The sequence below is a fragment of the Artemia franciscana genome, chromosome 12 (assembly GCF_032884065.1).
Source record: "Artemia franciscana chromosome 12, ASM3288406v1, whole genome shotgun sequence".
NCBI classification, from domain to species: domain Eukaryota; kingdom Metazoa; phylum Arthropoda; class Branchiopoda; order Anostraca; family Artemiidae; genus Artemia; species Artemia franciscana.
Window position 1 is genome coordinate 18,278,017 of NC_088874.1, and position 16,816 is coordinate 18,294,832.

At 35.2% G+C, this 16,816-nt stretch overlaps 1 protein-coding gene across 7 annotated transcripts in view; it reads right to left on the reverse strand.

Moving 5' to 3' along the window:
• LOC136033792 (sodium bicarbonate cotransporter 3-like) overlaps nt 1-16,399 on the reverse strand; it is a 120,897-nt gene extending 104,498 nt beyond the window's left edge. For 4 of the 7 annotated variants that reach the window (XM_065714701.1, XM_065714695.1, XM_065714699.1 and 1 more), the window contains exon 1: nt 16,261-16,399. In XM_065714701.1, the coding sequence (XP_065570773.1) occupies nt 16,261-16,292 (32 nt within the window). In that variant the 5' untranslated portion in view covers nt 16,293-16,399. Of the gene's footprint in view, nt 1-7,275; nt 7,399-16,260 lie in introns of those variants that run through there. The other 3 variants (XM_065714698.1, XM_065714700.1, XM_065714703.1) reach the window with 2 other exon arrangements.
• Between the last annotated feature and the right edge of the window lie 417 nt (nt 16,400-16,816).

Here is a 16,816-nt window from a genome sequence, read left to right on the forward strand (position 1 = left end):
AAGATGGTAAGTTTAAACCTCCAGTTGTGGGTTTTAGATCATGACAAATCGATCAGCTATCTCAGAATTTGCATTCTCTCGCATTTTAGCTCAACCTGAGCCAAAGGTTTTAACGGCACAAAATGGAACAAAACTGCGCTTTTGTGCAGCGCAATCTAGATCGTTGCTAAAAAGTATCTAGATAATTATATTACTGTTCACATGAGCCCTCTCCCAATATTTTACGGCAGATGCTGTGCGATGAACTGGGGAACAAAATTCGTGTTATGGGTTTGACTTCGTTTTTAGAAGTGTATAAGGCTCTTTTTCGTAATTTTTTTTTTATATTTCTTCTCTTAGTTACAAGTTACTGTTAAATTAAAAAACAATAAGATAAAACATAGGAAAGAGATGTGATTTACACCCAGTGAAAAAAAGAAGGGGAATGCCAAAAATTCCGCCAAGACCTCCGCTCAGCCTTCCTTAGAAGTGAAGAGTCAACATCTCGCTTGAATGGTAAGGAGGGACTGAATAAAAAAAAAATGATTTGGAATGGTAGGCCAAACTTTCATTTAGCAACTTATTTTGTATAGGGATTTTTTTTTTTTTTTTTTTTTTTTTTTTTTTTTTTTTTTTTTTTTTTTTTTTTTTACTAGACTGTCTTTTACATTTCAGCTTCAAGAGAAGACAAGGTTGGCTAAAAAGTCTCGTTGAGAGGTCTGGCTGAGAAACAGTGATTGGAGGACAAACGGCCTCTTTCCCAAGCGCTTACTAGCTGCCCACCGCCCACCTCAACCCCTAAAACATCGAAATCCTAAGATACCTATTCTGTTCACAACAATGAAAAGGCCTAATTACTATGCCTCCAGGAATGAAAAGACACACACAGCCCCTAGGGTTACTACTGGGAAAGGGAGGCACGTTTGAGCCTGTGAGTCCGAAAAGGCTAAAGCTATTATGCTAAAAATTTTAGAGAGCGCTGGACAAAATCAAAAGACACTATGTACATCTAGGTTGTCAAAAAGGGGTATTTGCAATAGGTCAGGAACGGCTAAGGTTTTTAAATTGAAACTACGAGGGAAAGCTGAGGAAGATGATTAACCAAATCTTGAGAAGCGCATCGCTAAATGCTGAGAATTATGATGTGACCAAGATCGGCCCAGGATTGCACAAAGCCTCCATTCATACAGGAGGTCCCAGGGACTTCTTGCTGTCCGGTTCTAAGCCGGCTTAAGCGCATCGGTGAAAAGTTGAGAAGATATGTTAATCCCTGTCCTGCACTATTATCGAGGATCATAACTTTTCCTGAGGCCGGAATAATTTCACTGATATATAGAACATGAAAATTGGAACTTTTGGAATGTTACGACGTTAAAAAATGACTATTATGTCGCCATTTTGACTCACGAATTCAGACGAATCAATCTGGACTTATTAGAAGTTTCAGAAACTCATATCCCAGGGGTAGGAAGCATAAAATTAGGTGATATAGAATTTGTTTACTAAGGCAGAAAGGACAGAGTTCATAGACAGGGAGTAAGGCTCATGATAAATAAGGAAGCTGCTAAGTCTTGTTTAGGCTGGGAAAGTATTAATAACAGAATACAAATTGCTCATTTTATGACCAAAAAGTTCACAATATCAGTTATGGCAGAATAAGCCCCTATTGAAGCGACTGACGGAGATACTAGTGACTTAGATGAACTTTACTTACAGTTATATGAGCAAATAGACAGGGTCCAAGATAGAAATATGTGTTTTTACTAGGAGATTTTAACACCCAGGTCGGTAGAAATAGAGATAGATGGTATCCTGGCCTAGGTAAATTTGGTGTAGAAAAAGAAAACATTAATGGCTATAGACTTTTGCGATTTTGTAGGTATTATAATCTAGTTATAACCAATACGGTGTGTGGTCATAAAACGGTCCATAAGTTGACATGGTATTCATGTGATGGTAAGACAGAAAACCTTATTGATTATGTTATAGTAAACCGAAGACTGGCAGAATCAATACAAGATACTCGGGTATATAGGAGTGTTGTTAATATTGATGAAAGTAAAGATCACAATCTAGTAGTCCCTAGGGTTGATTTAAAGTAGAAATTTCGGAAGGGTAACTACCTCCCGGGAAGTTAAGGTGCTGGTAGACTCCAGGATGAGAATTTGAGATAAACTTTCCAGGATCACTTGAGAGTTAAAAATTTGATAATGAAGAAAATGGTTGAAATAATTTTAGAAAAACAATTTGTGAAGTTGCTGATATGTCTTAGGGAAGAAAGTTAAGACTGCTGCTAGGAATATTAGTGAAAAAGCTTTATGTTGAATGGAGAGGAGAAGGGATTTGTGCAAGAATTACCTGAGTGATAGATCATATGAAAACAAAAGGAAGGTAAATTAAATGGAGAAAGCATTAAAATATGAACTAAGGAGGTGTGAAGTGGAGGCCATGAATAAAATTGCCGAGGATCTGGAAGATGCAGCTACACGACATAATAGTAAAATATTGTACTGGTATGTTAATATATTGAGAGGGAGTAGTCAATCCGGATTTGTCCCAGCTAAAGATAGGAACGAGACCACAATTAGTGATAAGGAAAGAGTTAAAGAGAGATGGGCGGAACATTTTGAGAATGTGCTAAACCGAGATACAGATGCACGAAAAGATATAGAGGAAAATGAAAAAGTTTGTGATACCTTGGATGTGAAGGAAGATCTGTTTTGTGAGGAAGAATTAACGACAGTACTAAAAGGATTTAAAAATTATAAGGATACAGGTGATGATAGTGTGGTAAGTGAGTTTCTTAAATATAGTGGCTCTAAGGGTAGAAATAAGTTACTGAAGATTGTGAATATAATTTTTTCAAAAGGGGAAGTGCCTAATGATTTTAAGAAAATCTTAATTCAACCACTGTATAAGAAAGGTAATAAGAGCAAGTTTCGTAACTATCGAGGCATAAGTCTGGCATCTGTAGGTAGCAAACTACTTAGTAATATGATGCTCTTTATACTGAGATATGCTATAGACAAAGTTTTAAGAGAAGAACAGTGCGGTTTTAGAAAAGGTAGAGGATGTGCCTTAGGGTCAAACACCTTTGGTCCTTAGTTTTATAGATTATGAGCAAGCGATCGATTCTGTAGATAGAAGAGCTTTAGCGAAGGTTTTGTCCTTGTATGGTATATCAGAAAAATACAATAAAGTGATTTGTGCTATGTACAAGAATAACACAGCTATGGTTAAAGTAAGAAATGAGGTTAGCAGCTGGTTGTATTAAATCAGGAGTTAAGTAGGGTTGTGTTCTATTCTCCTTTATATGGATCATTTTGATGAGCTTTGTCTTAAGGAGCAGAGGAAACATAACAGGAGACCACGGAATCAAATTGGGAGAAAAAGCCCTCCTGGACTTAGATTATGCTAATGATTTAAGCATCCTAGATGAAAGTGTGAGCAAAATGAATGAAGTTTTAGAGGTTTTGCGAGTTCAGGGTGCTAGAATAGGTTTGACAATTAATGTTAAGAAGACTAAGTCACTAAGGCTAGGAATAAGTGAAGATGAAAAGGTGACGTAGGATAACGAAAAGACTGATCAGATGGGCAGCTTCACTTACCTTGGAAGTATTATTAGTAAAGACGGTGGAAGCAGTGAAGATATAAAAAGTAGAAAAGCCAAGGCTCGGGGTGTTTTTAAAGTAAAAAAAAGGGTTTAGAAAGATAAATCTGCAAACCAAGATTACAATATCAGAAGGTACAGTGATGACAGTGTTCAAATATGCTTCTGAAGCATGGGCAATCCGAAAACCGGATGAGGATTTATTATATGTTTTCCAGAGAAATTAGCAACGAATTGTTCTGGGTACCCGCGTGACAGACAGTATTTCAAACAGTAGGCTGTACAAAATAAGTGGTTTAATGCCACTTTCTAGGGCTATAATGAAAGAAAGGTCGAGATGGCTAGGGCATGTTGTACAGATGAAGGATGACAGATTGCCGAAGATTGTCCTTTTCGGCCAACCGTCTAGGGCTGAACGGAAAGCAGGTCATCCTCGTCTGGGGTGGGAGGACGTCATAATAAATTTTTTTAAGGAAACGAGAACTTCCTGGGAGAGTGTAAAGAGGGAGGCTTTGAATAGATTGAAATGGATGAGGAGCGTCCGTAGCTGCGTTGTCCTCAGGCGGCTTGGTGCTGCGGTGAGTTATTATTAGTAGTAGTAGTTTTACACGTTTAACATTTAACATGTTTACAGAAATCAGCCATGAAATTTTTTATTATCATGACGAACATTATCTAGATGGATACTAGCACGATTGGCACTCTTATGAGTCTTTAGCCCAATTGAAGCCATTTGTTAAAACAATCCAACGAGTGAAGCAAGTTGTTAAACCATAATCAAACAGTTCGTGGTAACGAACTGTAGCAGGGAGCGACCCGGCTCAATAGTAACCAAAACTATAAAAATGGAATTTTGATACCAACAGCTACATCAAAAGAATCGCATTTTAATGCTGATTTTGAATATATAAGTTTAAGTTTAGTTATACCCATCAAAAGTTACGAGCCTGAGAAAATTTGCCTTATTTTAGGAAATAGGGGGAAACACCCCCTAAAAGTCATAGAATCTTAACGAAAATCACACCATCAGATTCAGCGTATGAGAGAACCTTATTGTAGAAGTTTCGGATTCTAGATCACGGATGCGTGTTTATTTGTTTGTTTGTTTGTTTTTATTTCCCAGGGGTGATCGTATCGACCCAGTGGTCCTAGAATGTTGCGACAGGTCTCATTCTAATGGAAATGAAAAGTTCTAGTGCCCTTTTTAAGTGACCAAAAAAATTGGAGGGCACCTAGGCCCCCTCCCACGCTATTTATTTTCCCAAAGTCACCAGATAAAAATTCTGAGATAGCCATTTTATTCAGCGTAGTCGAAAAACCTTATAACTATGTCTTTGTGGACGACTTACTCCCCAGTCCCCGTGGGAGGGGCTACAAGTTACAAACTTTGACCTGTGATTACATATAGTAATGGTTATGGGGAAGTGTACAGACGTTTTCAGGGGATTTTTATGGTTGGGGGGAGGGGTTGAGAAGAGGGGGATATGTTGTGGAAACTTTCCATTGAGAAATTTGTCATTGGGGAAGAAAATTTCCATGAAGGGAGCGCAGGATTTTCTAGCATTATCCAAAAAAACAATGAAAAAATAAATATGAAAAAAAATTTTCAACCGGAAGTAAGGAGCAGCATTAAAACTTAAAACAAACAGATTTTATTACGCATATGAGGGGATCACCTCCTCCTAATACATCGCTCTTTACGCTAAAGTATTTTTAGTAATTTCAACTATTCATTCTACGGATTTTGTGATTCAGGGGTCATTCTTAAGGAATTGGGACAAAATTTAAGCTTTAGTGTAAAGAGCGAGGTACTGACGGGGGGTGAACCCCCTCATATCCGTAATAAAAACATGAGAATACAAAAGTTTGTTACGTAAGCTAATTTGTAAGTTACGTATATCTTTTACTAATAAAAACATTCGTAAAAAATTAAAAGTTCTAGTTGCCTTTCTAAGTAACCAGGAAATCGGAGGGCAACTAGGCCTCCTCCCCCGCTCCTTTTTTTCTCAAAATCATTCGATCAAAACTATGAGAAAGCCATTTAACCAAAAAAATAAATTTGCAAATTTCGTTTTAATTATTCATATGCGGAGAGCCAAAATCAAAACATGGATTGATTCAGAAACATTCAGAAATTAAATAAAAAAAACAAGTTTTTTTAAATGAAAGTAAGGAGCGACATTAAAACTTAAAACGAACAGAAATTACTTCGTATGTGAAAGGGGATGCTTCCTCATCAACGCCCAGCTATTTACGCTAAAGTTTTTTACTGTTAAAGTGGAGTTGAGATAAAGAGTCAAACTTTAGCGTAAAGAGCGGGGCGTTGATGAGGAATCAGCCCTTTTCATATACGAAGTAATTTCTGTGCATTTTAAGTTTTAATGTCGCTCCTTACTTTCAGTTAAAAAACTTATTTTTTTTATTTAATATCTTTTAAAAGCGACTTTGTCCTTATATTGGAAGTTACGAAAGTTTTAAGAAGTAATTGATATAGTAGGCACGATGTGCGTACAAAGGGAAAACAAACAAGATGAGTCAATAAAAAAATTGTACCGTTACGTGGGAACGATGCAGCTGAAAATAACAAGCAAACACAAAACTTATTTATCTAGGAGTCAAAGACAGATTCTACCGAGATGTCCACAAGGGAAGTGTCATCTCTTCCTGTTGTAAAGATCCTCAATGAAGAAAAAGAAACCTCTACAGCAGAACAAGATGTTGGTTGCAAAGAATCTGAAAAAAATTTTAATAGTCCGTTTGAGGTAAAACAAGGGCACAGTCACCCGTGTGAAAAGGGCAATTGTCAGAAAGATGACAACTGTATGCATCAGCTCATAGCAAGAGAGGACCATTAAAATTAGCTAGGAGGACCCTACCCCCCCCCCCCCCAAAAAATGTACGTTAATATTTTTGTTGAGGCACTTATTGTAGGAAAAGAGGTTGTTACTCAGAAACCCAATTATATCCGCGGAATTCCAATAGATGGGAATTCTCTAAGAAGCGGAGCAGCATCAAAAGCTTATGTGCCCACTCACCTAAAAAGAGAAACCGGAGACAACTCATTGCAAACAAAAACAGAAGAAAATAGAGAAAAACCCAAAATACAGTTGAAACGATGGTGAGATCGAAGAAAGTAAACTTTATTCACTAAAATAGGATATACCGTTTATTTTCCGACTTAACTACTCTCACTTCAAACTCTAAGAGGGAATCTGAAAAAAATATCTCTCTAATATTGGTGATGGACCTTTTTACCTTCATTTTTGTTTTCTACTACCTTTGTAACCCAATAGAAGTCATCCTTTTCTATATATTACCACGATATATGCCTAATATTTTTAGGTTTTTGCCCCTTCCTCCGTACTTCAAGGGCAAATTTTACCCGTTTTGTCTCGGGGTAGCGATGCTGATTTTGGATATGTTAGTAAGCGCATTTTCTATATCGAATGGTATAAAAAGCATTTCTGTTGCAATTTGTTTAAAGTCTAACCGTATTTTGACTATACTGTAAATCACAGACTCTTTCAATTTTTCTTTCTGAAGATAGACCTCTAAAACTGCCTTTCCTTTGACGAGTCACTTCATAAGAGCAAATAATCAAAAAAACAACTTAACACATTTTCATTCTTAGCATTTTGCCTTAGAGAAAAATCAGCATAGGAAATGTCCTAATACACAATGATTACCTTGAAAGTAGTCCAAATTGAGAACACTAAAGACACATTAATTCATTGTACAGTGTATATTTGAAGATATAAACCTCAGAAAATGACATTTTCGCATTTATCACTAAGTCTCTGAGAAGCATTGAAAATTAAATATGGATATACTGGTAGGTATCGGAGAATGCGCATCAATTGGTCTCCTGGTAACTCCAAAACGAAGAATTTGATTCTTAGCTTAGCTGGTTGGAACGAACGTTCCAGCCAGCAATACAAATTAAGTAAATAATACAAAGCAATACAAATTAAAAGTATTTTTCCAGTTAAAGTACAAAGGATAGTAAAAATAAAATCTGATTCTTTCATTGTTAAGTAGAAACTTACACACCATATATGGCTTAAAAATTAGGAAAGCCTGGGAATCAATTTTCAACGAAAAAAAAAATCATAGATAGTTACTCAGTTTTGCTAGAAGCGGGTACGAAATTAAGAATAAATGTGGAAAAAATCATCAAAAAATTAGCGAGAAAACATGGCACCAAAAGGGCTTTAGAAGGTACAAATTGATGATTGCTGTGGCAACAGAGAAACACTTCCAATAATATCTATACACAAAAAGGCGCTAAAAATGGGCAAGATAAACTAGCGAGGAGCATGGTCTAGGCAAGAGCAAGCACTGGTAAGCCTTCTACCTTTTATAGACTTTGAATTTCCACTTCTACAACAAAGATTTAAATATATGTCAAATTCAGCAAGGCACTTTTCGGTATTGGGTACTTGTGTATTATTCAGAACACACTCAATAAGTAAAGTTAGGTCTTTCATGAAACAAACTATGATTCAAAAATCCGGTTTCATAGCCACAAAGACAGACTAAATTTTGTTTAATATGCATAGTGATAGAAGATAGTGTCTGAACATGGATGTTGAACTGAAGATTTGGGACTTGCAAAAGACTAAAAAATAGGTAATCATATTTTTCCAGGATAAGGGGTTGTAGCCCACAAAACAGTGCGATAATGGGTACAATATGACTTTATACTCTTACGAGAAGGAACATTTTTGGAAGTGTAACAATAGGCCATGTTTGAAAAAAGTATTGAAAGAAGTTTGAAAAAGTAGAGAGAATGTGGGGTTCCGTAAAGTGGCGTAATAAACGGCACCGAGGTATATCCCGCCATCATTTACAATCATACTTAGTAGAGTACATGCAGCGGGCGGCAGAAAAGGCAGAAGGAAGACCTCTTTTTAACGCGATTCTTAACGACGTTTCTGCGTTCTCGGTACATAATTCTAAGTTGTAATTTTACAATTTTCCTAATAAAGTATTATATTTTCATCATATTTTGTTTTATTTCATTAGCTTTATCAAAAGTTTGGGCTATATATTTGCACATTAGGGGGGGTGTATTACATCAAATACCTAACTTAATCTAACCTAACCACCTCTATATATAAAATATTTTATTTAATTAAAACGTACCTGCATCGTAGTTTGTTTCACAAAAGAACCTAACTTAACTTATTACGTGTGTTCTGAATAATACACAAGTACCCACTTTTCTTTGAAGAAGAATTCTGAAACATGCTTCCTCAAAAGAGGTAATGTTAACCTTGCACTACCTAATACCTCCAGGAGTCTTAGTCTATGACACTTTACAGTAAATTGTTAAAGGCTTTAAAAAGGGGTATCTTGAGGTATTGGTAGTCTTGCAGATTCAGTTTCTTCCCCTGACACCCTCCATACGCTACAAGATTCAGGAGTTATGCTACGTCAGTTATGGCCAGAATCCAAGGAAAATTTTGTACCTTATTGCATAACTTAACGTCGCATTCCACCCTTGCATAGCTAATTAACGCTACGTTAACAAAGGGGATGCAGAGGTGATCTACTGCCTGTATGCAATTAGCTCAAGCATCTAAAGCGTGAACCCAGTGGCATTTGAATATTTTCCCTCTGAGAATTGTTTGTGACTTTGAGTGATTAAACAAAAAAAAGCAGGTTTTTCTGGTGAATGTAAGGCAGAACATTAAAACTTAAACGAACAGAAATAATGAGATGGGGAGGATACCCTCTCCAAAATACCTCGCTCTTCATATTAGCATTATTTAGAATGTTCAAAAAGCTATCTTATTGTAATTCAACGAAACTTGTACTTCACTTTGTGTTCGTAAAGGATTAGGAAACAAATCATACTTTAGCATAAAGAGCGAAGTATTTAAGAAGGGGTATCCCCCACATCCCACCACTGAAAATTCACCCAGAGAAAATTCGACTCTTGAAAAATGTCTGTTTACTGCCCAATAACAAATGTTATGTGTAAGCAATAGGCAATAGGTTTTTCTTTTTTGAATTAAATAAAAAAAAAACAGGCTTTTGAGGTGAAAGTAGGGAACGACACTAAACTTAAATCGAACCGAAATTATTCCGTATATAAAAGATGCTGTTCCCTCCTCAACACCTCGCTCTTTGAAATCTCCTTCGGTGGAAGTCCATCCAAAATAAAGTAAACCTTCCCCCAGTCAAATTCCCTCCAGGCAGTTCCACCCTTGTTGAGAATTCCCCTCCCTGTAAAATTGCTTGCGGACGATTCAGCCTGAAAAATTCTCTTTGGCATTCTTTCATTGAAATAAAGTTTAATCTCGAATCAGTTTCTCGGTCACTCCAGAAATATCCCCTTCCGTGGAAATTATTCCCAAGAAATCAAAACACGCGGAAAACAGCCCCCAGATAATTCTGCTGGAACATCCATACATGAAAAATTGGCAGAAACCGTAATACTTTCAGGCCGGCACTGATATTTTCAATAAATTAGCATTTGTTATTAAAATATTTATAATATTCAATGCTACTACTACTACTACTACTACTACTACTACTACTACTAACTACTCATCACAGCACCAAACCGCCTGAAGCCATTGACAAATTTGGACTATGTATTCGTACTTTAGGGGGGGGGGGGGTAAAGTATAGCGGGTCTGCATGCAAGGTGTATTAGGTACATTTATTCTGCATATTACGAAGTAAGCATTGTTTTCTGACTTCAAACTGTCCAAATACTTTACCCTCCCCCTTTATGTGTAAATATACAGCCCAAATTATATATTTTCCATCTATTCTGTCACTTATCTTTGTCTTGTCTCGCGCTATGCTGAAAGAAATTAACGAAGACGCCGGCTTGTTCTCGAGTTTTACACAGCGTAAATTTGAGTGAAGTGGCGCATAATACATAAGTACCATAATTCCTTCCCCTCATGGATAAAACAAAACTCAAATAAAATTCTCTAATTTGGAAAGGCATATTTTCCAAGGGGGGGGAGGGTTTCTAGTGGGGGTTATTTTCCACGGGATGGTAACGCCTAGAACCACGAGGAGGATACACCCTCCATAATGCCCCGCTCTTCGCGCTAACATTATTTAGAATTTTCAAAAAGCTTATTAGTCGAATTTAACGAACCTTGTGTTTCACTTGTTTCTCGTAAAGGATTGGGATACAAAGTTGTTATTGAAATATTTTTAATATTCAATACAGTAACAATTATGAAATTAACAAGTTAATTTTTTGAAACTTTAAGAGAAAAAAGCAAGTTTTTTAACTAAAAGTAAGGACCCGTATTAAAACTTTAAATATATAAAATTTCCCCACATATAAGGGGGCTTCCCCTTACTAACCCCCTCTAAATTTGACTTCTTTTCTCAATTCTTTAAGAAACACTTCGCAAACATTAGCGTCGCTAATTTAGAATAAAAGCTTTGACAAAGCAATAGAGACTTTAGTTTAAAGACCGAGGGATTTAGAAGGGTGCATCCTCACTCAAATATGGACTAATTTGTCCTTTTTTCCAATGTTTTACAGTGATTTTAGTTGAAATAACTTATTTTTCTAAATTTTAATTTTTGATTGTAATCAGAGCATGCTGGAAAATCCGACTTCCTCAAGGTGGTTTCAGGCACCTTCCCCTGTCCCCACTCTGCAGCCCACCGACAATCTAACTAATTATTGGAAATTTAAAAAAAGCTTATTATTCTTGTTAAACAGCCATTCTATTCCAGGAGCTGCTCTTAAATAATTGGGACAAAAAATCAAAACTTACGATTAATTACAAGTATACATATACTGTAAACTAAATTATATACGCATACTATATACTAAAGTATGCGTAATAATTTCTGTCCAGTAGGCTCCTTAGCCTACTTTCAGCTAAAAAAAACTTTTTTTTTTATTTCTATTCATTCTCAAACAATACTGGGAAATCTGGCTCTCCTCCATGAAAAATCCCCCCCCATGGAAAATTCCACCGTGGAAAGCTCTTTTCACCAAAAATACCCCCCCAAGGCAAAATCCCTCAAGACAATTCCATTCTAGCTGAAAATTCCACCCAGAAACTTTCTTGCAGACAATTTCAGGGGAAAAATGTTTCTTGCACACTTTCATTTGAAAAAGACTAATTTCTGATTGTTTTTAAAATTAAATAATAAAAAAAGTTTTTTAACCGAAAGTAAGGAGCAACATTAAAACTTAAAACGAACAGAAATTACTTCTTATATGAAAGAGGCTGCTTCCTCATCAACGCCCCGCTCTTTACGCTAAAGTTTGGCTCTTTCTCTCAATTCTTCTTTTTAAAACAGTAAAAAATTTTAGCGTAAAGAGCGGGGCGTTGATGAGGAAGTAGCCTCTTTCATATACGAAGTAATTTCCGTTCGTTTTAAGTTTTAATGTCGCTCCTTTTCAGTTAAAAAAAAACTTGTTTTTTTTATTTAATTTCTGAACGTTATTGAATCAATGCATGTTTTGATTTTGGCTCTCCGCAGAGGAATAATTAAAACGAGATTTGCATTTTTTTTTTTTTTGGCTAAATGGCTTTCTCATAATTTTGATCGAATGATTTTGAGAACAAAAAGAGCGGGGGAGGAAGTCTAGTTGCCCTCCGATTTTTTGGTTAATTAAAAAGGCAACTAGAACTTTTAATTTTTTGCGAATCTTTTTATTAGTAAAAGATAAACGTAACTTATAAATTAGCTTACGTAAAGAACTTTTGTATTCTCATGTTTTTATTACATATATGAGGGGGTTCGCTCCCTCGTCAGTACCTCGCTCTTTACACTAAAGCTTAAATTTTGTCCCAATTTATTAAGAATGACCCCTGAATCACAAAAGCCGTAGAATAAATAGTTGAAATTACTAAAAATACTTTAGCGTAAAGAGCGAGGCATTAGGAGGAGGTTAGCCCCTCATATGGGTAATAATTTCTGTTTGTTTTAAGTTTTAATGCTGTTCCTTACTTCCAGCTGAAAAAACTTTATCATATTTATTTTTTCATTGTTGTTTTTAAATAATGCTAGTAAATCCTGCGCTCCCTTCATGGAAATTTTCTTCCCCGTGACAAATTCTCGATGAAAAGTTCCCCCAGTATATCCCCCTCTTCTCAACCCCTCCCCCCAACCAAAAAAATCCTCCTGAAAACGCCTGTACACTTCCCAATAACCATTACTATATGTAAGCACTGGTCAAAGTTTGTAGCTTGTTGCCCCTCCCATGGGGACTGTGGGGGGAGTAAGTCGTCACCAAAGACATAGTTATAAGGTTTTTCGACTACGCTGAATAAAATGGCTATCTCAGAATTTTGATCCGTTGACTTTGGGAAAATAACTAGCGTGGGAGGGGGCCTAGGTGCCCTCCAATTTTTTTGTAACTTAAAAAGGGCTCTAGAACTTTTCATTTTCGTTAGAATGAGCCCTCTTGCAACATTCTAGGACAACTGGGTCGATACGATCACCTCTGGTAAAAAAAAACAAAAACAAAAAAAACAACAAACAAACAAACAAATAAACACGCATCCATGATCTGCCTTCTGACAAAAAATACAAAATTCCACATTTTTGTAGATAGGAGCTTGAAACTTCTACAGTAGGGTTCTCTTTGATACTGGATCTGATGGTGTGATTTTCGTTAAGATTCTATGACTTTTAGGGGGTGTTTCCACCTATTTTCTAAAAAAAACACAAATTTTCTCAGGCTCGTAACTTTTGATTGGTAAGACTAAACTTGATGAAACTTATATATTTAAAATCAGCATTAAAATATAATTCTTTTGATGTAGCTATTGGTATCAAAATTCTTATTTTGGATTTTTGGTTACTATTGAGCCAGGTCGCTCCTTACTACAGTTCATTACCACAAACTGTTTGATCATGCCAGTAATCCTTTTTGTGAAAAGTTTCCCAGCAAAAAGGTATTTTCCAGCAAAGATTTTTTTTTGGGGGGGATACAAAAGAAACTTTTAAAAACGCATCAAAAATGTGAAATTGATGTCTACTCTCTTATGATTCTGGGTATATTTCTGGTCCAAGCTGTTATTATGAAAGTAGAGAATAACATTAAACTCTAAAATGAGCAGAATTTATTCTGTACAGGAGGAAGATTGCCCCTTCCTTATCCACACCTCTATCTTAAGGTAAAATAAACTTAGGAGTGTGCTCATTAGATCAGAAATAGATTTTTCTAGTCTTTTTTTCCAAAGGAATTGGAGACCAAACAGCAGCATGGGAGCAATATTTTCCAGGGTGGGGGGGGGGTACTTTCTGTGGGTGGTTATTTTCTGCGGGGTACATTTTCGGGTGGTAGGGTAAACAGTGGTCACCGTAAAAGGACAAGGAAATACAAAAAAAAGACCATTAACATCTTTAGATACGTCAGACAAAGCATGCTCAATGCCAGTAAAAACCAGAAAAGAACAGAAACGTCTAACAATAAGAAAAAAGGAATTGCAACTAATCAAGTGAAGAAGAGAAGGGGAAAATTAGAATTGGTTGTCAATAAAACTAACCTGCATTAGCCTGGACTCTGATTACTTGGATGGGGTTGGAGTAGCCTAAACCAATTTGGTTTGCTTTTTTGTGTGGGAGGGGGAGGGAGGTCAATTGTTTTTGGTTTTCTTTTAAAAAAATATTGTTTCTAGTTTTTTTATCTCTTCTTGTACTGTTCTTGTTGTTCTATTCTTCTGGTTTTGTATTGCTTTTGTTTTTATTCTTTTTTTGTACTAATATAAATGAATGAAAAATCTTAAAACAAATTCAGCTAAAATCGAACATGCAAATCAAGCTTAAAACAAACAAGAATATTTTACTATTATAGCATAAATGAAACCCAAAATGAACAGAAACTAAATAAACAATTATAGCAAGCAAACTTAGCACATGTGTTAATATAAATGAATAAATAAACATTGAAATGAATAAAGCTTTAATTAAAATATGTGAATCAGTAAGAAACAAAATCAATTCAAAGAAGAGCATGGGTACTGCCTCCTTCCCTAGAGTAAAAGTCTAAAAACTACTGCATCATTGGTGCTTTACTGAAAATGACACTTTATTACAAACATTTTCTTATGTACTTCTTGCTAAATTGAAAATAAAAATGAAATTATAGTAAAATCAAATTTTGAACTGATTGCCTTTCAGCAGTTGACATCATTGTATATCAAATATTTTGCTTGACCTTGTTTCTTCCCAAGACTGTTCATGACAAATTTAGTGAAAAAGGTGAAAATCAGAATTATTTGTCATCAAAACTAAAACTAATTAAAATATAACTAGGCTAGACTCTTGTTACCTGGATTTGGTTGGAGTAGCTTAAATAGATTTGGATTTTTTGAGAGGGGTGTGGTCAATTGTTTTTGGTTTTTCTTATAAAAATACTGTTTCTTGTTTTCTTATCTCTTCTTGCATTATTTTAATTGTTCTATTCTTCTGTTTTTGTATTGCTTTTGTTTCTATTCTTTTGTTGTATTAATTTAAATCAATAAATAAATATCAAAACGAGTACAGCTTAAATTGAACATGCAAATCAAGCTTAAAACAAACACAAATATTTTACTGTTGTAGCATAAATGAAGCCCAAAACAAACAGAAGCTAAAAAACAATCATAGCAAGCATACAACATGTACTAATATACAACATGTACTAAAACAAATGAATAAATAAACCATAAAAAGAATAAAGCTTTAATTAGATATGTGAATCAACATTGAAACAAACAAAAATCAATTCAAAGAAGAATGTGGGTACTACCTTCCTTCCCTAACTAAAAAATTCCATAGCCTACTGTCATTGGTGCTTTGCTTTTCAGCAGCTGACATTATTATAAATCAAATATTCAGTTTAACATTAATAAAATAAAATAAATTTAGACATGATATTTGTCAACATAGTAACTGAAAAATACAACTGAAATAAAATACTTGCAGTTTTTGCACCTGTTGTCTTTATTCAATGTTTGAAATAAGCTTTTCTTAACAGTTTTGGTTGTAAATAATTTATTTCAAGATGCCTTTTCACAGAGCTATGTATCTAGGTAGACAAATTGTGCAAGAGAATCCAAATAACTGTAAAAGTCTAAAACCTACTGCATAATTGGTGCTTTACTAAAAATGATGCTTTGCAGCAAAACTGATATCATTTTTGGAAATCCTGAAACTAATATTTCAGTTTTGCTGTGATTTCATTCTTGAGGGATTTCTTGCTCTTTTTATATTCCTGTAAATTTGTTTTCATTGTAGTAATTTATTATTAACACTCATGATTCAGCCTGATTAGGGCCTCTTGAAAATGAAACATATTTATCAATCAACTTTTACTTCATAATACTCAAAATACTTGGAGCTAACACATTCTGCATACATCTCTACTTAACATCTACTTTCATTATGAGTTACTATAACCAACCTCAACTTCTTTGACATACAAAGGTCACTGACATTTGACAACCTTTATGTAGGCTAGGCTAGTAAAATCGAAATCCTCATGAATAGATCTAGGCTACAGCTCAAATGAGGCACAAGAAAAGTGCTTTGGATCTTTTACCCTTGATCAATCGTGACTTACGAGATTGTAAAAGCTTGTACAACTATTTTTTACATTCAGAAAAAGTCTTGATCATGCATTAAAATCTTGCTGATATCATACAGGTTGCATTTTCAAAATATAGAACCAATAAGAAAATTACCTGTCATGGTTGATGCTTAAAAAGGCTGTCATAGTTTATTATCATTAAATTCCTTGCAAAAACCCTTGTTTAAAAAAGAAATTTCAAGCTTCGTCCCATTTTGAGTGTCCTTATGGTTCAATATTTTCCGCCTAATTTGTGGACAGGATTGCCGTAAAAAGATCAGACTTTCCGCACATGCGTGAATTCTCCCCGAAGACGATAGAATAGCTGAATAATTTATCTTCACGTTGAACAATTTAATGCTTGATCTATAAAAGGGGGTACACTTTTATAAATGACCACAAATACAGCCAAAGAACTATTCTGGTGATAAAACCTATGATTTCTTTGTATATTTCACATTTTCTATCTAGAAGCCTTTGATGTCATAAATTTCTCATTGCCGTTCTGTAAAATAAAATAATCTGCATAAGATGTTCAAAAGATCGATGATTAGTCAACTAAAAATAACTGTTAGTTGAACCATATGTTAGTTGAACCAATATGATAAGGTCACTTAGCTGCTGTGAAAACTTTATTATGGTTATCTTGGGGGAATTTCTTTGTTTGCTGC